Raw genomic sequence first — 22870 nt, 5'->3', positions numbered from 1 at the left:
CCTTCTGAGGCTGGAATAAGCTTTACCTGCAAAAAGCACAAATGTTCAGGTATAAGCTGCATCCACAGTGGAATGTTTCTCTGTCCTAGTATGTCAGTATAGGTACAAACCAGCATACCCTTCCATGTCTACACCTTCCCCAAAGTTATTCTATCACCAGACCTCAAGGGACAAATTCCTATCTGAGGGTATGTCTACACTACAGCACTAATTCGAACTAACTTAATTCAAATTACTTAATTCGAACTACGCTAATTTGAACTAGTGCATCTAGACCTAAAAACTACTTCGAATTAGCATTTTGCTAATTCGAACTAGCATGTCCACATTGAGTGGACCCTGAACCAAAGTTAAGGCTGGCCGGAAACAGTGCCGGCAGGGCATCAAGTTAGGACTTAGCGTGTGGAGCTGCTGTCTCAGGCTAGCCGAGGGCTGTACTTAAAGGGACCCGACCCCACCCCAGACAGACAGTTCTCGGGGTTCCCCACTTCCTTGTCTACCTCGATGAGGTACAGCAAAGCAGTCCTGTCTTGAATTGCCCTGAGTGCCCACACTCGGCACATCACAGCACTCGGCCATCAGCCCAGCTGCACTTGCCGCACGCTGCCATCGGGCGGGGGGGTCAATCGGGGGGCTGCAGGAGAGCTTCCACCCTGAGGAACCCATAGAGCCACCCCAGTCCTCCCCATTGGGGGCTCATACCCCATTCCTACCTCACCTCCTTCCACTTACCCCTCCCTAGCCCCCCTTCTTGATGTAAAAAATAAAGGATGCATGTGTTCAAAAATAGAAACTCTTTATTGAACAAAACTGGGGGGGGGGGTGATTAACCGCTGGGGAGACTGGGAAAAGGAGGTGGGAGAGGGGAAGAAAGAGGGTGGGAGAGGGGAGGGGGAAACCTGGGAGGAAGGAGCTGGAAGGAAGAAGCCAGGGGAAGGAGGAGGGGAAGTATCAAACTATGGTATGCCATATCTTCAGTACTGTGTACAGATGTGATCTCCTCACCCCAGAAAAGATATTTTGGCTTTGGAAAGGGTTCTGAAAAGGGCAACTAAAATGATCAGGGGTTTGGAACAGATCCCATATGAAGAGAGGCTAAAGAGACTGGAACTTTGCAGCTTAGAAAAGAGGAGACTTCGGGTATGTCTACACTACCACCCTAGTTCGAACTAGGGTGGTTAATGTAGTCAATTGAAGTTGCAAATGCAGCCCAGGCTACTGGGCTAGATGGACCTTTGGTCTGACCCAGTACAGCCGTTCTTATGTTCTAAGCTCAGGGCTCAGGGTTGGGGGTCTCACTGGCCCACCTTGATTTTCATGCAAACCTGCTCCTGGGTTTGCATGTGGCCTTTGGTGGCCAGGCTGGCAGCTATCCTGCCCTAGACGGCCACTTTCCTGTGCCTAGTGCAGAGGTCGTGGATGTTGGAGGCCTCCCCCCAAACATGGATGAGGTCCACGATCTCCGCACTAGACCAGGTGGGCGCCTGTCTCTTGCGACCCCGAGCAGGCTCCTGGGAGCCGCCAGCCTGGTCCCGGGAAGAGGCGGAGGGGTGGGTGGCAGCGGGTGGCTGGCTTGTGCTGTGCCAGGAGCAGGGTCTGCTGGCTGGGTGCTGGCAGGCTTGCACCTGGCACGGGTACCGTAGCCAGACCGTGCCCCTTTAAGGGCTCCGGGGCTGGAAGGGGGGCCGACGCGTTTCCCTGGTTGTGCCCAGAGTGGCCACCAAGGCAAGCTGGGAAGGGCTAGCCTCCCACTAGTTCGAATTAAGTGGCTACACAGCCCTTCGAATTAAGCACTCCGCTAGTTCGAATTAAGTTCGAACTAGCGGTTTGCCTGTGTAGCGCCTATCAAAGTTAATTCGAACTAATGGCTATTAGTTCAAATTAACTTTGTAATGTACACATACCCCGATATAAGTCAATGTAGTTCCATTCAAGCTGGGGATCTGGCCCCAAGTCTAAGTAGTGTAGTGAAAGTGACAGCTTTTCACTTTGTGCTATAGGGCTCAAACACAGCAAATCCCTGTTTAAATTTTTTTTTTAACTAACTAGAGGTAGATATTACTATCATTTTCCACTTAACATTTTCTGTTATAAGTAATTAATTATATACCTCACTGTTTGGCTATTTCGTACGTGATCTAGCTAAGTATATTTATGGAAAAAGCCATTGAAGGGACCGATCTTAACTTCACAATGGTAGTGTGTATGCTGTATGTTTCAAGTGAAATACGATACGACAGGATGAATATGTTTCCTAAATAAGTGTGAGTTAATTAGAGGCTGCTCTTTTCATCTCCTCTTCATTACAGGTAGCAACCAGTATGGCTCAATTTATGGCCACACATCTGTGATGACAGGAAGCCTCTTGGATGACCACCATTGGCATTCCATTGTCATAGAACGACATGGAAGGAACATCAATCTAACATTGGACAGGCATATGCAACATTTCAGAACCAATGGGGAATTTGATTACCTGGACCTGGACTATGAGGTAAACAGTGACATCTGTTCCTAGTTCTCCTTTATGTCAGGACTTTATCATAAAGCCAAATGGGGAACAAACAAAACAAGGCAATATAATTTTGATGTCCATACACCAGTGCAAGATGTATGGAGAATAAACAGGAAGTATTAGTATATATATTAATTATGACTGAATATGCATCACAGAGATTATGTAGGATAAATCTTTATTGGCATAAAGGGATACAGCTTCGTCAGGCAGAATAGGCAGGAGAAAAAAAGTAGATGGTGGTGTATTGTCCATCAAGAATACATACATTGGATCTGAGGTCCAGAAAGAGGTGACCAGTTGAAAGTCTCTGAGTAAAGATAAAAGGGGGAAATAGATATGATGTATTGGTAGGAGATCTACTATTGACCACCAAATCAGGGACAAGAGGTGGATGAGGAATTTCTGAAATTAATACGGAAATATTCAAAACACAAGACCTCACAGACATGGGAGAATTTAATTATTCAGAGCTCTGCTGGGCAAGTAATATGGCAAATCACAAAGGCTATGTCTTCACAGCAGTGCTATTTCAGGATACCGGAGGTATCCTAAAATAGCTATTCTGCATCTTTTGAGCACACCTGTTATTTTGAAATATAACGGGCTCACTATTCTGACATCCCTGTAAACCTCATTCCACAAGGAGTTAGGGACATTTTGGAAAAGCAATTTATTTTGAAATTAGTGCTGTGTAGAAAGTGACAAATTTTAAAATAACCTATTTTGAGATAGACTCAAAATAAGCTATGGAATTAGTGGAGCTCAAATTGAGTAGCTTAATTGAGCTACAGGTGCAGTGTAGATGCACCCAAAATGTCCAGTAAATCCTTGGAATGTATCAAAGATGACTTTTTTTTGCTTCAGAAAGCGGAAGTAGTAACCAGAGGAACAGCTGTTTTAGACTTGATTCTGACCAACAGGGAAGAATTAGTGACAAATCTGAAGACAGAAAACAATTTGTGTGAAATTGATCATAAAATGATGGACTATGTGAGTCTAAGTAAGGGAAGGAGTGAAAGCAGCTGAATAAGGATGATGGGCTTCAAAGAAGCAGACTTTAACAAACTCAGGGAACTGGTAGGTAAGATCCCGGGGGAAAAAAATCTAAGAGAATAAAGTTTATCAAGGAGAAAATATTCTGGTGCAAAGGAAAGATAGGAAGAATAGTAAAAGTTTAGTATATCTAAATCAGGAGCTCTTTAATGGCCTGCAAATTTTAAAAAATCCTATAAAAAGTGGAAACAAGGACACATAGTTAAGCATAAGTACCAAAGAACAGCAAAGGTATGTAGGAACAAAATAATAAAGGCTAAAACAAAATTAGCTGCACCTAGCAAGGGACAGAAAAGGTGATAGAAAGAGGTGCTATAAATACATTAGAAACAGGAGAAAATAAAGGAAACTGTAGGTTTATTTGGGAAGGCAAGTTAATAACTGATGACGTCAAGAAGGCTAATGGTATTAATACCTATTTTGTTTCAGTCTTCACCATAAAGGTTAATGGTGACAGATACTCAATACAATTAACATGAACAACAAGGGGGATGAAAGTAACAAGTTAAAGAATATTTAGATGAGTTCAAGTTGGCAAGACCTGATACAATTCCTAGAATATATAAGGAACTAGCTGAACCAGTCTCAGAACTGGTAGGAATTATCTTTAAGAACTCATGGAGGACAGGTGAAGTGACTAGAGCAAGGGATATATGCTACTTATCTTCAAAAGAGGGAACAAAGAAGATCCAGAGAATTACAGCTCAATTAGACTAACTTAGATACCTGGAAAAATAAAGGAACAATTCATTAAACAATCAGTTTATAAACTAGAGTATAGTTGGGTTATAAGGAAGAGTTGGCATGGATTTGTTGAGAACAAACCATGCCAAACCCACCTAATTTCCTTCTTTGACAAGGGAGAAGCAGTAGAATAGTTATATTTTGATTTTAGTAAGGCTTTCAACACAGTCCTACATGCCATTCTCATAAACATATTAGGGAAATTTAGTCTAGATAAAATTACTTTTAGGCAGAGGCATCAGTTGGAAAACTATATTCAAAGAGTAGATATAAATGGTTCATTGTCAAACTGGTAGAGGTGCATCCTATGGAGTCATATAGGGTCATTTCTGGTTCTGTTACTGTTGCCTTATTTTCACTTACGACCAACCCAGGTTATACTTACATTGTTTTTATTAAATGCCACTGTTGAAGTAAATGGAAAAGCGATTGAACCTGATCACACAGACATCCATACACTTATATACAAACAAACTAACAAACCCCATCTTGCTTTTGTTTAAAGTTAACAGTCTGTTGCTCACATTAAATCAATGTTCGGGGGAGTCAAATGCGAGGGGAGAAGTAGGGGCTTCTCTCAGTCCAGACCGATGCTCCAATCTTGACAAGATGAGACCCAGAGATTAATGCAAGGCACCCCATCTTTTATAAGACTTTTTTAACAATCAGGTCTATACATTTTGCTACATCAGTTTTTAATCAATTACTATCCATTCTGTTTAGCATCTGTTTATCTGTGAGTTATTCTTTACTCTGACATAAGTATGTTGGTGCTTCCTTCCCAGTGTTATTTCAAGGTTGTCTTGTTTGTAAAGGGATCCTTGCCCTTAACACTCTGTCTATAATGTCCTGCACAAGTCTGTCTTATATTGGTCCCAATTGATGGCAGCTTGGCACCCCTGAGTCTTCCTGCTTCTTCTCCCCCATCTGCCACCATCTGGACTCTGGAATGTGGTTGTTTGGAGAGATAACAACTTGTAGGCCCAGCAGTTTCAAACTCATTCACTCCCCCTCCCCAGGAACTACACAATTGTTTCACATATCAGAAAAAGGGATACAATTGTCCATACAAAAGGTATAATTTTACTTCCAATACAAAGCTTCTCCTAGTACAAACTTTGAATCATTCATCATATTTTCTTTCTAACACAACCTGTATTCTAATTACTCCTAAGTGTGATCATGGTGAATCACAAGAATCTTTCTGATCTCTTTCACACATAATGGAAGGTTAGAGAGCTCAAAAGGTTACAAAACTGACATTTGCTTTATTACTGAAACTTCTCTCTTTAATGATTTGTAAAACTGTATGCTTGTAACATATTAGGATGACACCAGACTTGGGGCGGGGGGGGAGAGGAGAGGAGGTGAGTTGCAAGAACTTTGGAGGAAAGGTTAGAATTCAAAACAGCTTTGACTAATTGGAGAATTTTTCTGAATTCTATAAGATGAAAGTAAGTGCAAAGTACTTCATTTAAGAAGGAAAAATATACAAAATGGCTCAGTGATATTACTGCTGAAAAAGTTCTGGAAATTATAATGGGTGACAAATTGAATATGAGTCAGCAATGTGAAGCAATTATGAAAAAAACTAATATTATGCTGGGGTTTATTATCAATGTGTTGTACGTAAGGCAGAGGAGGTATACTTACCTGGTATACTTTCCACTGAGGTCTTAGCTGGAGCATTGTGTTCAGTTCTGGAGACAGCCCAGAGATCAACAAAAATGATAATACCTAACCTATGAGGGTAGGTTAAAACAACTGGGCACGTTGGACTTGAGGAAAGAACCTGATAGTAACCTTAAAATATATTAAGAGCTGTTATAAACAGGACTGTGATAAATTATACTCCATGTCCACTGAGGGGAGGACAAGAAGTATTGGGTTTAATATATAGCGAGGAATATTTAGGTTAGGAATTAGAACTTTCTAACAGTAAGGTTAGTTAACCTCTAGCAGAGGCAAGGGAGGTTAGAAAATTTGGAAAATTTTAAGAATAAATAGAACAAACACCTGTCAAGTATAAGCTATGTTTACTTGAGCATAGTAAGCTAGTCTTGATAACCTCCACAGGTCCCTTCCAGCCCTACATTTCTATGAGTCTATGAACTTTAGCTTCTCTGCTACATTTTATAGTATTTATTATAATCAGTGATTTTAGTTCGTAGAGCCTGTTCAGTTTTCTTCAGATCTCTGTAGTTCTATTGTTTTGAAGCTCACTTCCCACATTTATCTACTAGATCCCAAGTCTGCCAGACTTTACTGCCTGCTGTAAGATTCATCTTTTTTCTCAAGCATTTATTTTATTGGGGTGATAGTGCTTGTATTCTTGCACAAGTAATGTCTGTGGGCATTTTAAAAAAATGTCTTTCAATATTTGGAGATTCTGCTGACCCTTTTAATATATTATGAAAATCAATATATGTTCCTTAATTGCAAAATGCAAAAAATAAAAATAAAACAACTGTGTTATCTCATTCCACGTGACCATCATGCTCCCGAACTAGAAGGCTTGCATTCAAGAACAGAAATAGATTGGTTTAACTTAGGGTACGTCTACACAGAAACATTATTTCAAAATAACTAGTGTTATTTTGAAATAACTTAGTGCACGTCTACACAGCAGGGAGTTATTTCAAAATAATGATGAAATATTGTCAAGCTGGAGGACTTCATACTCTGACTCCTGTAAACCTCATTGTATGAGGAGTAAGAGAAGTCAGGGGAAGAGCACTCTATTTCTAAATAAGTGCTGTGTACATGCTCCCAATTTTGAAATAAGCTATTTTGAAATAAGCCACTCAATTGATATAGCTCAATTTGCATAGCTTATTTCGAGTTAAGCCCTGCTGTGTAGGTGCACCCTTACTGATTTTATGTTTTCGCAAAGGATGCCATGTAGAACTGTATTACTAATATAGGCCCTGACTCTGCACCTCTTAAAAGCTTGCTCACCAATCAATGTATTCTCCACAAGGGACAATGGGAAAGCAAGAAGTAGAGAGAAATGTGTTTCACTTCTGAATTCAACAGTAAATGTAATCATCATCATCATAAGTGAATGAAGAATTTATAGCAAGCAATGTCATAGATTAAATTATCTCATGTTTCTATTTGATTACTTGTATTGTCACAAATGTGTTCATTGTCCTAGACCTAAACTAGTAGATGAAGCTCATAGGTTGTTTGTGAGCCCTGTACTCTGAGGCTGTGTCTACACTGGCACCCTTTTCCGTAAAAGGGATGCTAATGAGACACTTCGGAATTGCAAATGCCGCGGGGGATTTAAATATCCCCCGCGGCATTTGCATGAACATGGCTGCTGCTTTTTTCCGGCTCAGGGTTTTGCTGGAGAAAAGCGCCAGTCTAGATGGGATCTTGTGGAAAATAAGCCCTTTTCAGGAAGATCCCTTATTCCTACTTTCAAGTAGGGCTTATTTTCCACAAGATTCTGTCTAGGCTGGCACTTTTCTCCAGCAAAACCCCGATATTTAAATCCCCCGCGGCATTTGCAATTCTGAATTGTCTCATTAGCATCCCTTTTACTGAAAAGGGTGCCAGTGTAGACACAGCCTGAGGGTATATTTGTCGATTCACTGTTTGTTGTTAGTTATTTGTAGAATTTCATTGGTTTTCTGAGTCATACAGAATTGCTTCTGACATTTATAAAAAGTAGGACAAATACTTAGACTCATAGACTTATAGACTTTAAGGTCAGAAGGGAACATTATGATCATCTAGTATGACCCCCTGCACAGTGCAGGCCACAGAATCTCACCCACCCCTCCCAGAATAATCCTCTCACTTATATCTCAGATATTGAAGCCCTCAAATACTTTGAAGACCCCAAGATGCAGAGAATCCTCTAGCTGTGATCTGTACCCCATGCTACAGAGGAAGGCGAAAAACCTCCAGGGCCTCTGCCAATCTATCCTGGAGGAAAATTCCTTCCCGACCCCAAATATGGCGATCAGCTAAACCCTGAGCATGTGGGCAAGACTCATCAGCCAGACACCCAGAAAATTCTCTATAGTAACTCCTATCATCCCTCCATTGACCTATTCCCACTGATAATGAATGGTCAATTAGTTAATAAGATCATGTTATCTCATCAAACCATCCCCTTCATAAACCTATCTAGTTTAATCTTGAAACCAGATAGATCTTTTGCCCCCACTACTTCCCTTGGAAGGCCGTTCCAGAACCTCACTCCTCTAATGGTTAGAAAACTTCGTCTAATCTCAAGTCTAAACTTCCTACTAGCCATCTTATATCCATTTGTTCTTGTGTCCACATTGGTATTAAGCTTAAATAATTCCTCTCCCTCCCTGGTATTTATCCCTCTAATATATTTTAAAAGTGCAATCATGTCCCCCCCTCAGCCTTCTTTTGATTAAGGTAAACAAGCCAAGCTCCTTGAGTCTCCTTTCATAAGACAGGCTTTCCATTCCTCGGATCATCCTAGTGGCCTTTCTTTGTACCTGTTCCAGTTTGAATTCATCCTTCTTAAACATGGGAGACCAGAACTGCACACAGTATTCCAAATGGGGTCTCACCAATGCCTTGTATAATGGCACTAACACCTCCTTATCCCTACTGGAAATACCTCGCCTAATACATCCCAAGATTGTATTAGCCTTTTTCACGGCCATGTCACAATGGCGGCTCATAGTCATTTTATAATCAACCAGGACTCCGAGGTCCTTCTCCTCCTCCGTTACTTCCTACTGCTGTGTCCCCAGCTTAAAATTCTTGTTATTAATCCCTAAATGCATAACCTTACACTTCTCACTATTAAATTTCATCCTATTGCTATCACTCCAATGTACAAGATCATCCAGATCTTCCTGTATGATATCCCGATCCTTTTCTGAATCGGCAATAGCTCCCAACTTTGTGTCATCTGAAAATTTTATTAGGACACTTCCACTTTTGGTGCCAAGATTAGCAATAACAAGATTAAATAAAATTGGCCCCAAAACTGATCCCTGAGGAACTCCGCTAGTAACCTTCCTCCAACCCGACAGTTCACCTTTCAATATGACCCGCTGTAGTCTCCCCTTTAACCAGTTGCTTATCCACCTCTCAACTTTCATATTAATCCCTATCTTTTCCAATTTAACCAATAATTCCCCATGTGGTACTGTATCAAATGCCTTACTAAAGTCGAGGTAGATTAGATCCACTGCATTTCCTTTATCTAAAAAATCTGTTACTTTATCAAAAAAGGAGATCAGGTTGGTTTGGCATGATCTACCTTTTGTAAAACCATGGTGTAATTTGTCCCAATTGCCATTAGCCTCAATGTCTCAAACTACTTTCTCCTAGTACTTCAGTCATGAACCTTGCTTGAACCTATATTTGAATAAATATTTCTGAGAGGATCTTTTTATGAAATTTCTGTTGAGTGAAATATATTCATGTGAACATTTGGAGAAATTGCTTAAAAGGGATGCAAATACCATTGAAGTAAATTGGTGGCTTCCTTCAAATGAATGTTCACAAATGCCTTTTTTCAGTACTTGTCCAGCTCTTATGCTTACCATTAAGACTTTAATACTATTAAACCTTTGAATTACACCTCACAACAACCTGAAGAGGCAGGTATTATTAAAATTATCTTTCACACAGGTAAACTGAAAGCACAGGTTAAATGAATTGCCAGATGGGAATAACTCTGACCCGCAGTGCCTTGATCTGCAACTAAAATACACTTGCTCCCAAAAACAGGAATAGACTCTAATGTGGTTGTCCTGTGTTAGCTGACTGTGGCTGATGTTTAATTGCTGTGTAGACATTCAGGCTCAAACTGGAATTGGCCTAGTGGGACCTTGACAGAGCGGAGGGTCTGAAAACATGGGTCCACCCTGAGCCTGAACATCTGCATCACAATTAAACAACCCTGGAGCCTGAGACCCATAACCCAAATCATCTGGCACAAGCCAGCTATGGGTGTTTAATTACAATATAGATCTGAGGCTTGATTCTCTGTCCTCTCTAACGAGTAGGGCATAGTTCCCCAGTAGAAATCCTCTTCAGTTATTTTCCACTTTCAATGTATGTAAGAAGCTCCTCATCTGTGATGGAGGTTACACAAATACATCAAAGGGAGAATATGCTCTGAATTTGTTTCAGCAGTTCATATAAATGTCAGTGGCTAGCCCTGAACTGTCTATCTCCTTTCCTCTCAATTAACATTGTCTTTTTAGTGCCTGGTTGCCATACCCTACATTCAAATATGCTGCCCTTACAATAAACTAATCATAGATGAGAGAGCTTAGAGAATCAAACTTACATTTCAAATAGAGAAATTATGGTTTTAGGTTTATCTCTTTCAGAAGAGATTACCAAGTGAGAGAAATTGGCACTATTTCTGATTACACTTTTAATGCGAAAAAAATCCTATCAGTCCCTCTGGACTTAATGTTTGTTATGGTATGTGGTTGTCTCCTTTTTCCTTCACTTTTCTTCACAATCTTTTCCTTTTCCAATTCACTGCCTTTTTTCAAGTGCATAAACACTTGCTTACCAAAGAATGTGTTGCAGCAAAGATCTGATCCCTAGTTGGTGAAAACTGCTGTCCTCTCATTGAAGTCAACAGAGCTTAGTCATCAGTCAAGGACAATGCCACACAACTAGATGAAGGAGCCTGTGCGGGCAATTTTTAAAACCTTTGATTTCCAAATGCAGTGCATCCAATGGGCTTTAGTTCTTCTTTTAAATACTGACTCAAGGATCTTCTCCTCTTTCAGATGGAAAATGATATGTTGAAAGTATTCTAAAAAAAATAATGTTCCTCTTGTGTTCCCTTTTAATTCTCTCAATAATAACCAGTGGAATTGACAATGAATTATATTTGAAAGCTTATTTCTGGCAAAAGCAGAATGTAAGAATGTCAGGCAGTGTGTAAGAATTTTGTTTGAGCAAAATTGGGAAGGAGTATACATTGGTATTTTATTGGCTCCATTTTTGGTGTGTACACACACATACATACACACACACACACATACATATACACACATACATTATTGGCTGCTTAATATAAATACCAAGGAAAGACTGCAGACAGCAATCTCTGGCAGCCTTTTTCTCACCTTCAGGTTGTAAAGTATTAATGTAAACATGTAGCATTCATTCACTTCCAACCATTTTGGCAAGACCTAAAATTAGCTAGTAATCTATATAGCCTATTGATTGACAGAGTGAAGAGATGAACATTTGTAACATGCTGCAATAAGTTGATTTTCTAGGCTATGAAATACAATGTAAAAAACCTCGAACAAACCCACTATATGCATGACCTAATTACAGAAATGTGGTACTCCCTCTTCCCGGAGTTTTCACCCTCACCTTAATTCTCAGCAGCTGGTTCACAGTATTAAATCTGGTATCACAGAAACTCCTCTCTTATATCTCCCCCTACTCTGAGCTGTCCAAAGAAAGGCGGGCAGTTTGTCACTAGTGCAAGGTAATTCTCCCCAATGGCGGACAACAGAATGAACTGCATAATGCTCTTGTGTTGTTCTGCAAGCTCAGATATTGACTAGCTGTGTGACCTTGTGGAAGAAATTAATCATATAAACAAACAATAAACAAACATTCTGCAATATTACTCTGTTACACCAGGCAACAAGATGCAAATCAGCAGGGTTACATATGTTAAAGCTGGTTGAAATTTTCACCTATCTCCAGTTATGGGACCCAGAGAGATAGAAAACTCAGATGTTCTTCATTATTGCCTTTCTCCCTATCTCTGGGACCCAGAGAGACAAAAAAAAATAAAAATCCAGAAGATCCACCTTTGAACTTCCTTCAAGTATCCCAGTAAACCAGTACAAAACTGTCCTAATCCCTCTTCTTACCAGATCTTTTTCTCAATAAGTAGTCATTAGGATCGTGTGCTGTTTGTGTTTAGGTTTATTTGATTTATTCAAATGAACCAGCAATAGAGGTGAGTGAATGATTTCAAATAAATACATGTTAAACCTGTCTAATGAACACAGTTGGAACCCAACTGGTGCCGAACCAGAGAATTTGCCAAACCATGGGAGGTCAATATTGTGTAGCAGCATCACCAACACTTCCACTGCTTACTGGACTTTTATCTGTGGGTAAATTAGAGCTACATAACAATGGGTTTTGCCCACAAAAGCTCATGATTCTATGTATTTTGGTTAGTGTCTAAGGTACCACAGGACCACTCATTGGGTGAGCCATGTAAAGTAGTTTACTCAACATAGTCAAAGAAGTGGGGATTTAAATAATCACCGCTTCATTAAAATAAAAATGGCCATCGCGCTGTGCCAACAATCAGCTGATCCAGCACAGCGTGGCAGTCTAGATGCAGCACAGTCGACAAGGGAAGCCTTTGTCAACTGCTCCTGTAAGCCTCATGAAACGAGGTTTACAGGAGCGGTCGACAAAGTCTTCCCTTGTAATAATTGGTAATAATTAGCCTCGTGAAATGAGGTTTACAGGAGTGTTGACAAAGTCTTCCCTTGTTGATCGTACCACATCTAGAATGCCGCGCTGTGCCAGATCAGCTGGTTGTCGGCGCAGCGTGGTGGCCATTTTTATTTTAATGAAGTGGGGATTATTTAAATCCCCGCTTCATTGACTATGTCGAGTAAACTATTTTATATGGCTCCGTCAACGGAGCCATGTAGTCTAGACACACCCATTGTTATTAAAGCGCAGAATACTGATAGTTAGGACTGGTGGCTGTAAATAAACTTAATGGAACTGCAGGAAACTTGGCCACATCCATGATAAGTGGGCATCCAACTACTTAAAGTCATGCCAGACCACTAATGTTGCCAGACCAGAGACGGTCATATTAGAGTGTTTCAATATATAATTTTACTGTCTCCCTCACCTTGTTTAGAATGTTTCTGTGATGGATATAAGTTCTTTCAATTCATTCATTCATTGAACGTATTTCTTGTTCAATAGCGTTTGAGAGAGAGAGAGCCATTGTGAGCTCTATAGAATGAGCTGAAAGGTCACATGGTATGCTTCTGTTCCATATAGGGATGAATGTTGGTCTCCAAAGTGAATATTTGCAATTACAACATCAAAATGAGCTTTCTTCCATTTATTTCCAGTGCTTATTTAAATTTTCTCTTTGGGTAGAGAGTAGTGCCAACTATCTCATTTGATGTGTATGAATGCTCGGGAAAGCAAATACATCTACAGCATATTTGTTTAAAAAATCTAATACATTTCCCTCCAGTTACTATCTACAGTCTTTTGTTTGTTTTCAAAGATAACCTTTGGTGGCATGCCTTTTTCTGGGAAGCCAAGTTCAAATAGTAGGAAAAACTTCAAAGGCTGTATGGAAAGCATCAATTACAATGGTAATAATATCACAGACCTTGCCAAGAGGAAGAAGCTGGAACCATCTAATGTGGTGAGAACTTTTTCATGATCATCTAAACTTCTGACAAGTAAAGGAGCATAGATATGCCTTTGTATGCATCTATGTGATATATTGCAGTAACATGATATAACTTTTCTCACATACCTGCACAGTTTAGCACGTACTTATGAGCACCTTGTTTTACTCCTGAGCTATCTTGTGAGTCTTATACCAACATTGTGTAGCGTCAGACAGCCACCACTTAAAAAATAATAGAATACTCCTTTTCTTCTTCAATTATGCCTGCCTAGGGGATTACATTCATTTCTAATCCAGTGATAACTTTCCTACATGTAAATGTGTTATGGCTTTAAAGTCTAAGATCTCATGTCTCCACAGGGTTAGTAGTTGTGACACCATTGGAAAGAAGAGATTCTACACTTAACTCAGAATTGGCCTTTAACCTCAGAATGTCCCAAAATATCAGACTTCAAAATCATGATTTTTTTATACATAGAAAAGCTATCTTGGAGGTAGTTTACATTTTCTTAATTTCATCTTGTACCCCTTCTATGACCTCCACAGTGGTACTCATTATAATAAAATCCTGTGAATTTGCTGGAAAAGGAATCCAAGAATTAGTCCTATTCATATTTTAACTCTCTAAAAAAATCCCAAGATAGCTGTTCTGTAATATATGTGGCACATATGAAATATATAGTGTTATAGTGCAGAATAAATGTTTACCATCATGAGTCCAGGAAGACTTGCCTAAGTCATTCATGGCTTCCCCCTTCATGCACATTACAATCATCACAAACACATGCCGATAATATCTTTATATAACCTCACATCATTATGTATTTTACACATATATATGTTGTGGTGATAAACTGTACAAAATTCCTACTTAATTTTTACTTACTATATATGGCATTAATATTAATGCTCTAATATAAACTGAGAAATATGGCTGACTGATCATGACTGCAGGAATGAAAATTTTGAATTCTCTGATTCATATCTTAAAAACTTTGAAAAATGATAAACTTTAACAGTAATAGTATTTAATAAATAGTAAATATTGTTATTTCTATACCATGTTTCTTCAAACATGTCAAAGACATTAAGCAGGATGTATGTGCCAAGAGTGAAACTCTTTCAGTGTATGAGTTTTAAAATACCTGTTCTGCCTGGTATCACCTGTTCTGCAGGGTGAAATCCATTATATAATATTGAGTTACTAGGAAAAGAAGATTTTCTGTTTTCTGCCACACAAACTGTATCAGAAATCTTGCCAGATTTGGATTCAGAAAAGCATTCCTGTTAAGGAAGGGTATTTATATGTGTGCTTAAATCCAATTAAAGTCAATGAGATTTAAGTCCATGCTTAAGTGCTTTTGTGAATAGGAGCACAATTAAGTATGTTACTCAAGTGCTTTCCTTAATTGGGTACTCAGATAAGTTGCCCTGTTGTTAGAAGTGCTGAACACCCAGTAACAGTCCTGTAACTTATGGGTGTACAAAACTATAGGGACAATAATAGATGAGAATCCGTCCCCCCTCCCTCTTTTTGTATGAAATTCTATTACTCTTAACATTACAGTTAGATCCACATATGTAGTGTTGCTACACACCAGTGCTTCATCAAGAGTTTATTGCAGCCTGGTTTAATTCGATGAGTCTGTTGATTTCCAATTCTAAGAATGACTATAAAAATAGAAGTGACCTTTGTTTTCAGTAGAATTACTTACACTGGCTCACCTCTGTGAAAACAAAATCGATTTTGTTCTAATTAAACAAACATGGATTTTTATGTTTCTTGCAAAATCTGTTTTGCACTTAGCCCTCAGCCTGATTTAGCATGAAAATTGTGCTTTGTTGTTGATATTATTGTTAACTATGTTCATTCCAGTGGTGTCTAGGAATTACCTAAGATTGAGGTCACATTGTAATAGGTGCTATATAAACACACAGTACTAGAGAGCCCCATCTCTGACAATCTTATTATATAAGGAGACAAGATAGACAAAAGGAGAGGTGAAAGAGAGATAAGCAAAAAGTTCAGAGTTGGGCGGGACATTGTTTTCCTGTCGCATTTAAACTTTTTAGATTTCAAAATTTTTCCTATTCTGTATCAGGATGACCCTAAGACCTTCGAAGCTCTTTTTCAAAGAGAGAGAAAGAACACCATCTCAAAATATCCAAAAGCCAGGTGGTCCCAGATGAGTGCCATGGTCACCACACAATTCTGCAACAAGTCCTTCTCAAGCTCTGCTGGTGAAGTTGTTATACTTCATAGAAATAATTCAAGATTTATTAGAGCACGGACTTGAATGGAAAATTCCCACGAGTGCTCTAGCCACTGGATTTACTGAGTCTGACTCTCTCTAGCCCCAAAATATCGAATTATTTACTTTAAAAAGGAACAGCTGTGATGGTGATTTGGGCAGAGACTGATTCTATTAGATGGAGATTAGAGCCATAACATTAGCAAACCAGGTTCAAACACCATCCCTAATCAGGCAGAGCAGGGACTTGAACCTGGGTGTACCACTTGCCAGATGTGTGTCTTAGACACCAAGTTATTGGCTGTTCAGGGGTTGAACTCTCTCTGACCAAAAATGACACCGTGGACCCAAGACACCTTCACAATAGAAGCTTCATTTTACTGGTACATCAAAAAATCAGCATTTTCTTACAAAAATCCATTTTGTTGGAAAATTCCCAACCAGCTCTAATCAATGTTGTAACAGTAAGTTTTATGTTGGTTCTTCTGTTGGGGTGGGGAAGGAAGTGAGCAGAGGAATTGGCTAAATAGATAGACAAAGGAATGGAAGAGGAATGATGAAAAGAAGTGGAGAAAATATGAAGGGCAGGTGTGGACTGAGGCTGAGATGAAGAGACTGAGAAAGAGGTGACAAGGTCAAAGAAAATCAGCCAATCAGCACAGGTCAAAGAAGATCAAGTCAAAATAATAGGAAATATCCATGTCCTTCAGTCCCCTTTAAACTACTTCCACCTCTGCTCCTCTGGCTTCAATTTCTGCCTGGCTCCTCCTTTCAGTTTCTTTACCCAAGGCCACAATGTAAGGCAGAGAGTAAATATGCTGCATTGATGCTAATGCCCACATGTGGGGTCTCTCTTGCACAAGTCTGGGCCTGGAAGGTGTTGATGGGAGGTATCTCCATGGCTGAACCCCATTTTCCCCCTGTCTCTGGCACACCAATGCAGCAGGTTCCTCTTATACATCATCTGCTGCTGTTCTGCTGGGTTCAGTCTAAATGCACAAGCTAAAGAGGAAGGAAGTAATTTTTATTAAAATTGTGCTAAGCCTAAAGATAAGTAAAAATCTATTTTTAGAAAAATAATGAACCAATGCTTGATAAAACATTAGCAGGGGAATATAGCCTTGGAAAACAACTTGTTCTGCATTACCTCTCTTTTGATAACTCTGTATTCAGTTTGTTGCTTTGTTAATTGGGAAAAGGTTTTAAAAAGCAATGCTTTTCCCAGCAGAGGTGATGCCTGGAACTGAGTAGGAAAAATTGACTTATTAATGTAAACTGCAAGCTAATTTACAATGTAGCATAAAGATTATAATGCAAAGCCTAAGCAGTCTAACTTGAGAAGCTCCACTGTTAGTTTTCTAGCATATTGTTAATATTTTTTCAATAAGAACAAAAGTGTCAACATAAATGCACAGTATATATTTGATTTTCAGACTTCAGTGTTGGATGAGTGCTTCTGCAATTGATTCTGAAGCCAGTCTATCAAAAAAGATCCATTCCTCTTTGAAAAATTTGAATCTTTTTATAGTGACAAACTTCAGATGAGTTCTAACTCTTTGCCCAGGCCCAGTAGATAATCTGTGTGAACTAGGCTTTACATAAAAGAGTGGTTTCCTGATGATGCACAGTCATGGAGAGAAATAATATTCCAGTTTAAATTAAGTTGAATATCTCAGTAGGGAAAAGATCAAGTTGGCTAACTGGCAAAAAAACATGAAGGGAGTTATAACCTACAATTATATGCTTCTTCCACAAAAAATCCATTACACAGTTAGCATTAAGGAATATGTTATCTCATTCCTGTGTAAGGGATTTGCATGCATTCACTCCCATTAGCAACAGTGGGAGTTACATATGCAGCTCTCCCATGCATTAGAGGCAAGAAAGATTTAAAGGTTCAAGACAGAATGTCAGTCAGTCGTGAAAGCTGAAGCATTTTTGTCCTGAAAAAAATCTCAGTTCTTTACAGTAATAAAGCAGCATGAACTCTTAAATGCATAACAACACGGGCCTTGGACTGCTGTTTAGCTCAATAGTTACTATGGCAAAGCACTTAGAATACCCACCCTGTGTACCTGGTATGTCAATATTAAATTCCATCTCTTCAGAAAATCTTTGGTGCTCTGTGTCTATGCAGTACTGACTTGTCTACAAAGGAGTAGTTACTTCCAGTTCATTGGCAGTCAAAGTAATAAACATGTTCACAAAGGCGAATCTGCATACTTGCTGAATTTTTGTTTTGGGATGCAAAATTTGTGATTTAGTCTAGGACTCAACCGAGTGGAGTCTGTAACAAATATTTGGGGATGTTCAAGCTAGTGGGTGAACTAAGTTGCGTACATTTTCAGTCAATTAAAGCCTTTAGGTGGAAAACTAAAGGTAAGCCCAGTGGGACTTAGAGTAAAGATGTGAAAATGGTTCTTGTCCTTTCTCAGTTAGGTTATTATCATGTTTTTCATGTTGTGAATTAAAAGTTTCAATAACTCTTTGAAAATAGTGAAGTCGCTAAACTCTTGTATATAATCTTGCGTGATATATTATACATTCCAGGTGTATATTAAAAGAACACTGTAACAATAAAGAGAGACACACATCTTTAACACATTCAGAATAAAAACTTATTTTCTTAGAGTAAGGATGTAATACATATTTAGGATTTCTATGCTGATATTAGATAAATAGTAAAGTTGCTGATTATAGTGCCCTCTAGAGGAAAGATACCTGGCCATGCATCTATAAAACTATATTGTTCCAGTTTGAATAATATAATGCCATAGAAGCTGCTTACTTTTAAATTAATATCTGCATGGAAACACTATGTACTACCACGTAAGACATATGTATGTGAAGGGAATCATGCTTCTCCTATGAATGGTGGCTGTCTGCTATGAAAAAGAGAATATTTTAGGATTTATTTTTCTTAAAAAAATCATTTTTTACCCTCTGGGAGTTAGAAATGACATACAAAGACTTGCACAGCTAGGTCGTTGTACATAATTTATCCCTGGACAGTGATCTTTATATCTAAATATATGTGGTCACCTAATAATCATAACTTGCCTCCCATGCAATTTGACATGCAAAAGTCTTAACATATGAACTTCACAAATAGAATGAAGCTCATACTCAGAAACCACACATTGTTAGCAATATTTGTGGCTGCAGAGGAGTTTTATCATTGTAATACAGTTTGGTTTCTTTTGCTTTTTGTTTTTGTTTTAGGGAAACTTAAGTTTTTCTTGTGTGGAACCGCATACAGTGCCTGTCTTTTTCAATGCTACCAGTTACCTGGAAGTGCTTGGTCGCCTGAATCAGGATATGCTTTCAGTCAGTTTCCAGTTTCGGACCTGGAACCCCAATGGACTTCTCCTTTTCAGCAACTTTGCTGATGGACTGGGTAATGTCGAGATTAACCTGGCTGAAGGCAAAGTCAATGTCCACATCAATGTCACCCAAGTGAAGAAGAACCGAATAGACGTCTCATCAGGTAAGCAGCTTTTCAGTGTTTGGGGTTTATTTAAAGTATCAGAACAACCACAGTGAGTTCAAAAAGAAAGAGTTTTGTCCTTTGGATTTAAGTCCCAAATGTAACAACATTTTTATTGTAGATTAATAAAATACTTTATTTTTTGCTTTGAATGAGAGGTGGACCATATGAAAATGGTATTTTCTTTTATCATTTTTTCTCACCTAATTTTTAGTGTCTTCTGTCTCGTTTTGTTTTGACTAGTTGTGCTATGCAATCATTTATTATTATACTTTAGGACATTCCTCAAGCATTAGGGTATGGTTATGCTATATCTTTCCTTTTTATTGGCTATTGGGTTTTCTATCTTTTTATTCTTTGCTCCATTAGCAAAGCAGCATTTTTTCCTCCTTTCCAAAGGGCAGACAGCATAGCCATTTCAGTGACTGCTATCGCATCCGATCTCTCAGTATGGAGATGGGAAACTCTCATGCTCATTCATCCCTCTGCCTCCTAATGGGTCCTAAGTCCATCAATGGGTATGTTTATACTGCAAAAACTAACTTATTTGAACTAATATGGTAATAGACATAATTTTTAACTTAGTGTGTGTCTAGACTACCTAGTTTTGTTGACAAAAGTGGACTTTTGTTGACAAAACAATACCAGCGTCTACACTACTGTGGAGTTCTGTCGACATAACGTCGACAGAACTCCGCGGTTTTGTCGACGCTGGTATACCTCATTTTACGAGGCAAAACACCTTCTGTCGACAGAGTTCTGTCGACAGAAGGTGTTATTGCCTGTAACACTGCGTCCAGACTACGGAGTTCTGTCGACAAAGCGGCTTGCTTTGTCGACAGAACTCCATGTGTCTGGACGCTCTTTGTCGACGGAAGTTTTGTCGACAGTATCTGTCGACAAAACTTCCGTCGACAAAACGTGGTAGTCTAGACGTACCCTTTGCGTGGATAAAAAGGGCTAAATTTGAAAAGCAGGGATCCAATGGTTAACTCTAACCAGATAATATACTTCTAAACATGTCTGTCTTTGTACATGCTAAAGGTAGTGTTGTGGGCTGTTTTAGTTAAGCTATGTTAGTCAACACATTTTCTAATGTGATGCATTTTCCCATTAACGATGTGCCCAGCAATGTACCTGATCTTTGCCCTGGAGAGCTAGGATAGCCAAGGTTTCTTTCAAACTCAAATGACCCATATGTCAGTTTCTAGAACATGATCAGGCATAAGTCAGATATCACATATAGCTAGTAATGCTCTGAGAATTTCATAGATGTACATTTGCAGTTTGAGGGGAAAGGGACACATACTTTGATCTTCACCAATATTTCTGTGCTATCAAAAGTAGCAGGTTAGCATGATGGAACAGGGAGGAAACAGCCACTTTTCATGGTTTACATGTCTGAAGTTCCAATTAACCAAGACACAATGTGCTATCTGAATAGTCATGCTGTACATAATTAATAATTTAAAAAGGGAGCTCTGAGGAAGTGTAAAAAATAGGGAAAATGTATTGTATTTTTAAAATGAAAGTATTTCTTCATGTGGATGAATCACATGTTGTATTTATAAATGTGTTGTATTTGTAAATGAAAGTATTGCTCATGTGGATATATCAGGACACCCACATTTTATTTGATCTATGGAAATATTTTTGCGAGTTCTTTTCAGCTCACTAAGTCATAAAATAGAGTCGAGTAAAATTTTTTGCTACAAATTACATAATTAGAGAAGGGTGTTACCTGTTTAGAGGTCAAACTAAATATAATAGTGTTAAATGATCAGAGTCAGTAGTGCTCTGGATGTAGTGCAGTGAATGGAGAAGGAACTTTCTGGTTCATGTTCTGGCACCAATTAACAATAAGAAGTGCCTTATTGCTCCACCTGCTTGCTCCCTTGCTACAGTTGCCCCAAAGTCTGGTTTAAAGACAGCTTCTCCCTGATTCCCTGGGGGCTGTCAGAATACTTTTGCCCTGCATTTTGAATAGTCATCTCTTTGCTCTAGAAGTAGATTTCACAAGCTGTTCCGTGAAATAATGTTTGAATCCTTAAAATTTCACCAGGTTGCCATCAATTTTGCCTGAAGCTTGACTTAGGGTAAAACCATATGAAACAGTATCTAGCATTTTCAGAAATTGATTTCTCTTCATATGATTCCATTTTTTTTTCTTTTTTTTTTTTTTTGCTGCACAAACCTCTGCCAATAAAAGCAACTGGATTTTACACAGCTGTAATCCAACATCAAAAACATGACTTCTTCTGAAATAAACCCTTCCAATCTATCTGGATGGTTTAATCAATAGTCCAAGAATAACATACAGCCATTGCATTTTATGACTGTTTACTATTCTTGATCCTTACTTCCAGTGGTGCTGTATATTATGATTATGGATGTCTTATGATGCTTAATAATAACAAAACACTTGATAGTACATATTGGCCTTTACCCACCTTTGTGTCTGGATAGTCATCCTACTTGTCTATTGTTTCATTTTACTTGCTTATTGTCATGTGAGAATCTGTGTGTATGAATTGTGTGAATATGAGGCTGAACTATGCATTACTCCAGACAGGGTAAAGATATAGGAATAGAAGTGTTCTCGGAGGGCTTTTTTTTATAGCTGTCTTGTGGAGTAGAATGTCCTTGTTCAGAATATTGCTAATCTAATTTAGATTTCTGTTTAAAATGTCCTTTTTGCTGATCTCCTTGCATAAACAGACTTCAACTTCTACAAAATATGCACCAGTGGGTACCCTGTATGGGACCAGATGGTATGGGCACAGAACTTTTATTATGGTTTTGTTATCAAAGTTTCTGGACCCTTCAGTCCTTCAGGATGCTATCAAGTTTTTACAATCTATATTCTGATTTTTTTTAAATCAGGTGTAAAACTGCATGTGATTTGGGACTCAGTAGCTTGTCAGTTATCTATTTGCCTGCATATAGAATTAGCATGTTTACATGGCAGCACATTAACTTGGGCACCCCAGGCACCCTAAGATACGGAGATGATCAGTGGTAGTCTGCATATCTTAGTCACTGTTATTTACACCTGCCATTCTGAGTAAATTCTGCAGTTATTTATTCTAGGACAGTGTTTCTCAACAAGTGTTACGAGTACCCTTAGGGGTAATCGAGAGAAGTCTGGGGGATACGTCAACACAACTGAAATTTGGAGAAAAATGAATTTTTGTTTTAAGTTTTATGTGCTTTATTATTTTTGTACCTTTTACACCCAAACATTTCATCACCTGCCTGGCTACGATTAAGTTGTTTAACCAAATGTGTTGCAATAGTAGAAGAAGAAATGTGTGTGTCTGAAAACTGTAGGTATTGGGAGTGTTTATAATTTTTTTAAAGGGGTACTTTATAAAAAAAGGTTGAGAAACACTGCTCTAGGACATTCAAGTACAGTG

General features: G+C 38.7%; 1 protein-coding gene across 1 annotated transcript in view; it reads left to right on the top strand.

Moving 5' to 3' along the window:
* Positions 1-22870, top strand: part of CNTNAP2 (contactin associated protein 2) — a 1606913-nt gene that overhangs the window by 782178 nt on the left and 801865 nt on the right. The window contains exons 6-8 of the mRNA XM_075921713.1: positions 2310-2494; positions 13584-13727; positions 19190-19454. Coding sequence (XP_075777828.1) covers positions 2310-2494; positions 13584-13727; positions 19190-19454 — 594 coding nt within the window. The remainder of the gene's footprint in view (positions 1-2309; positions 2495-13583; positions 13728-19189; positions 19455-22870) is intronic.

Source organism: Pelodiscus sinensis, chromosome 2, assembly GCF_049634645.1.
Source record: "Pelodiscus sinensis isolate JC-2024 chromosome 2, ASM4963464v1, whole genome shotgun sequence".
NCBI lineage: Eukaryota > Metazoa > Chordata > Testudines > Trionychidae > Pelodiscus > Pelodiscus sinensis.
Note: the sequence above shows the minus strand (reverse complement) of the source record. Positions and strands in the feature narration are given on the sequence as shown.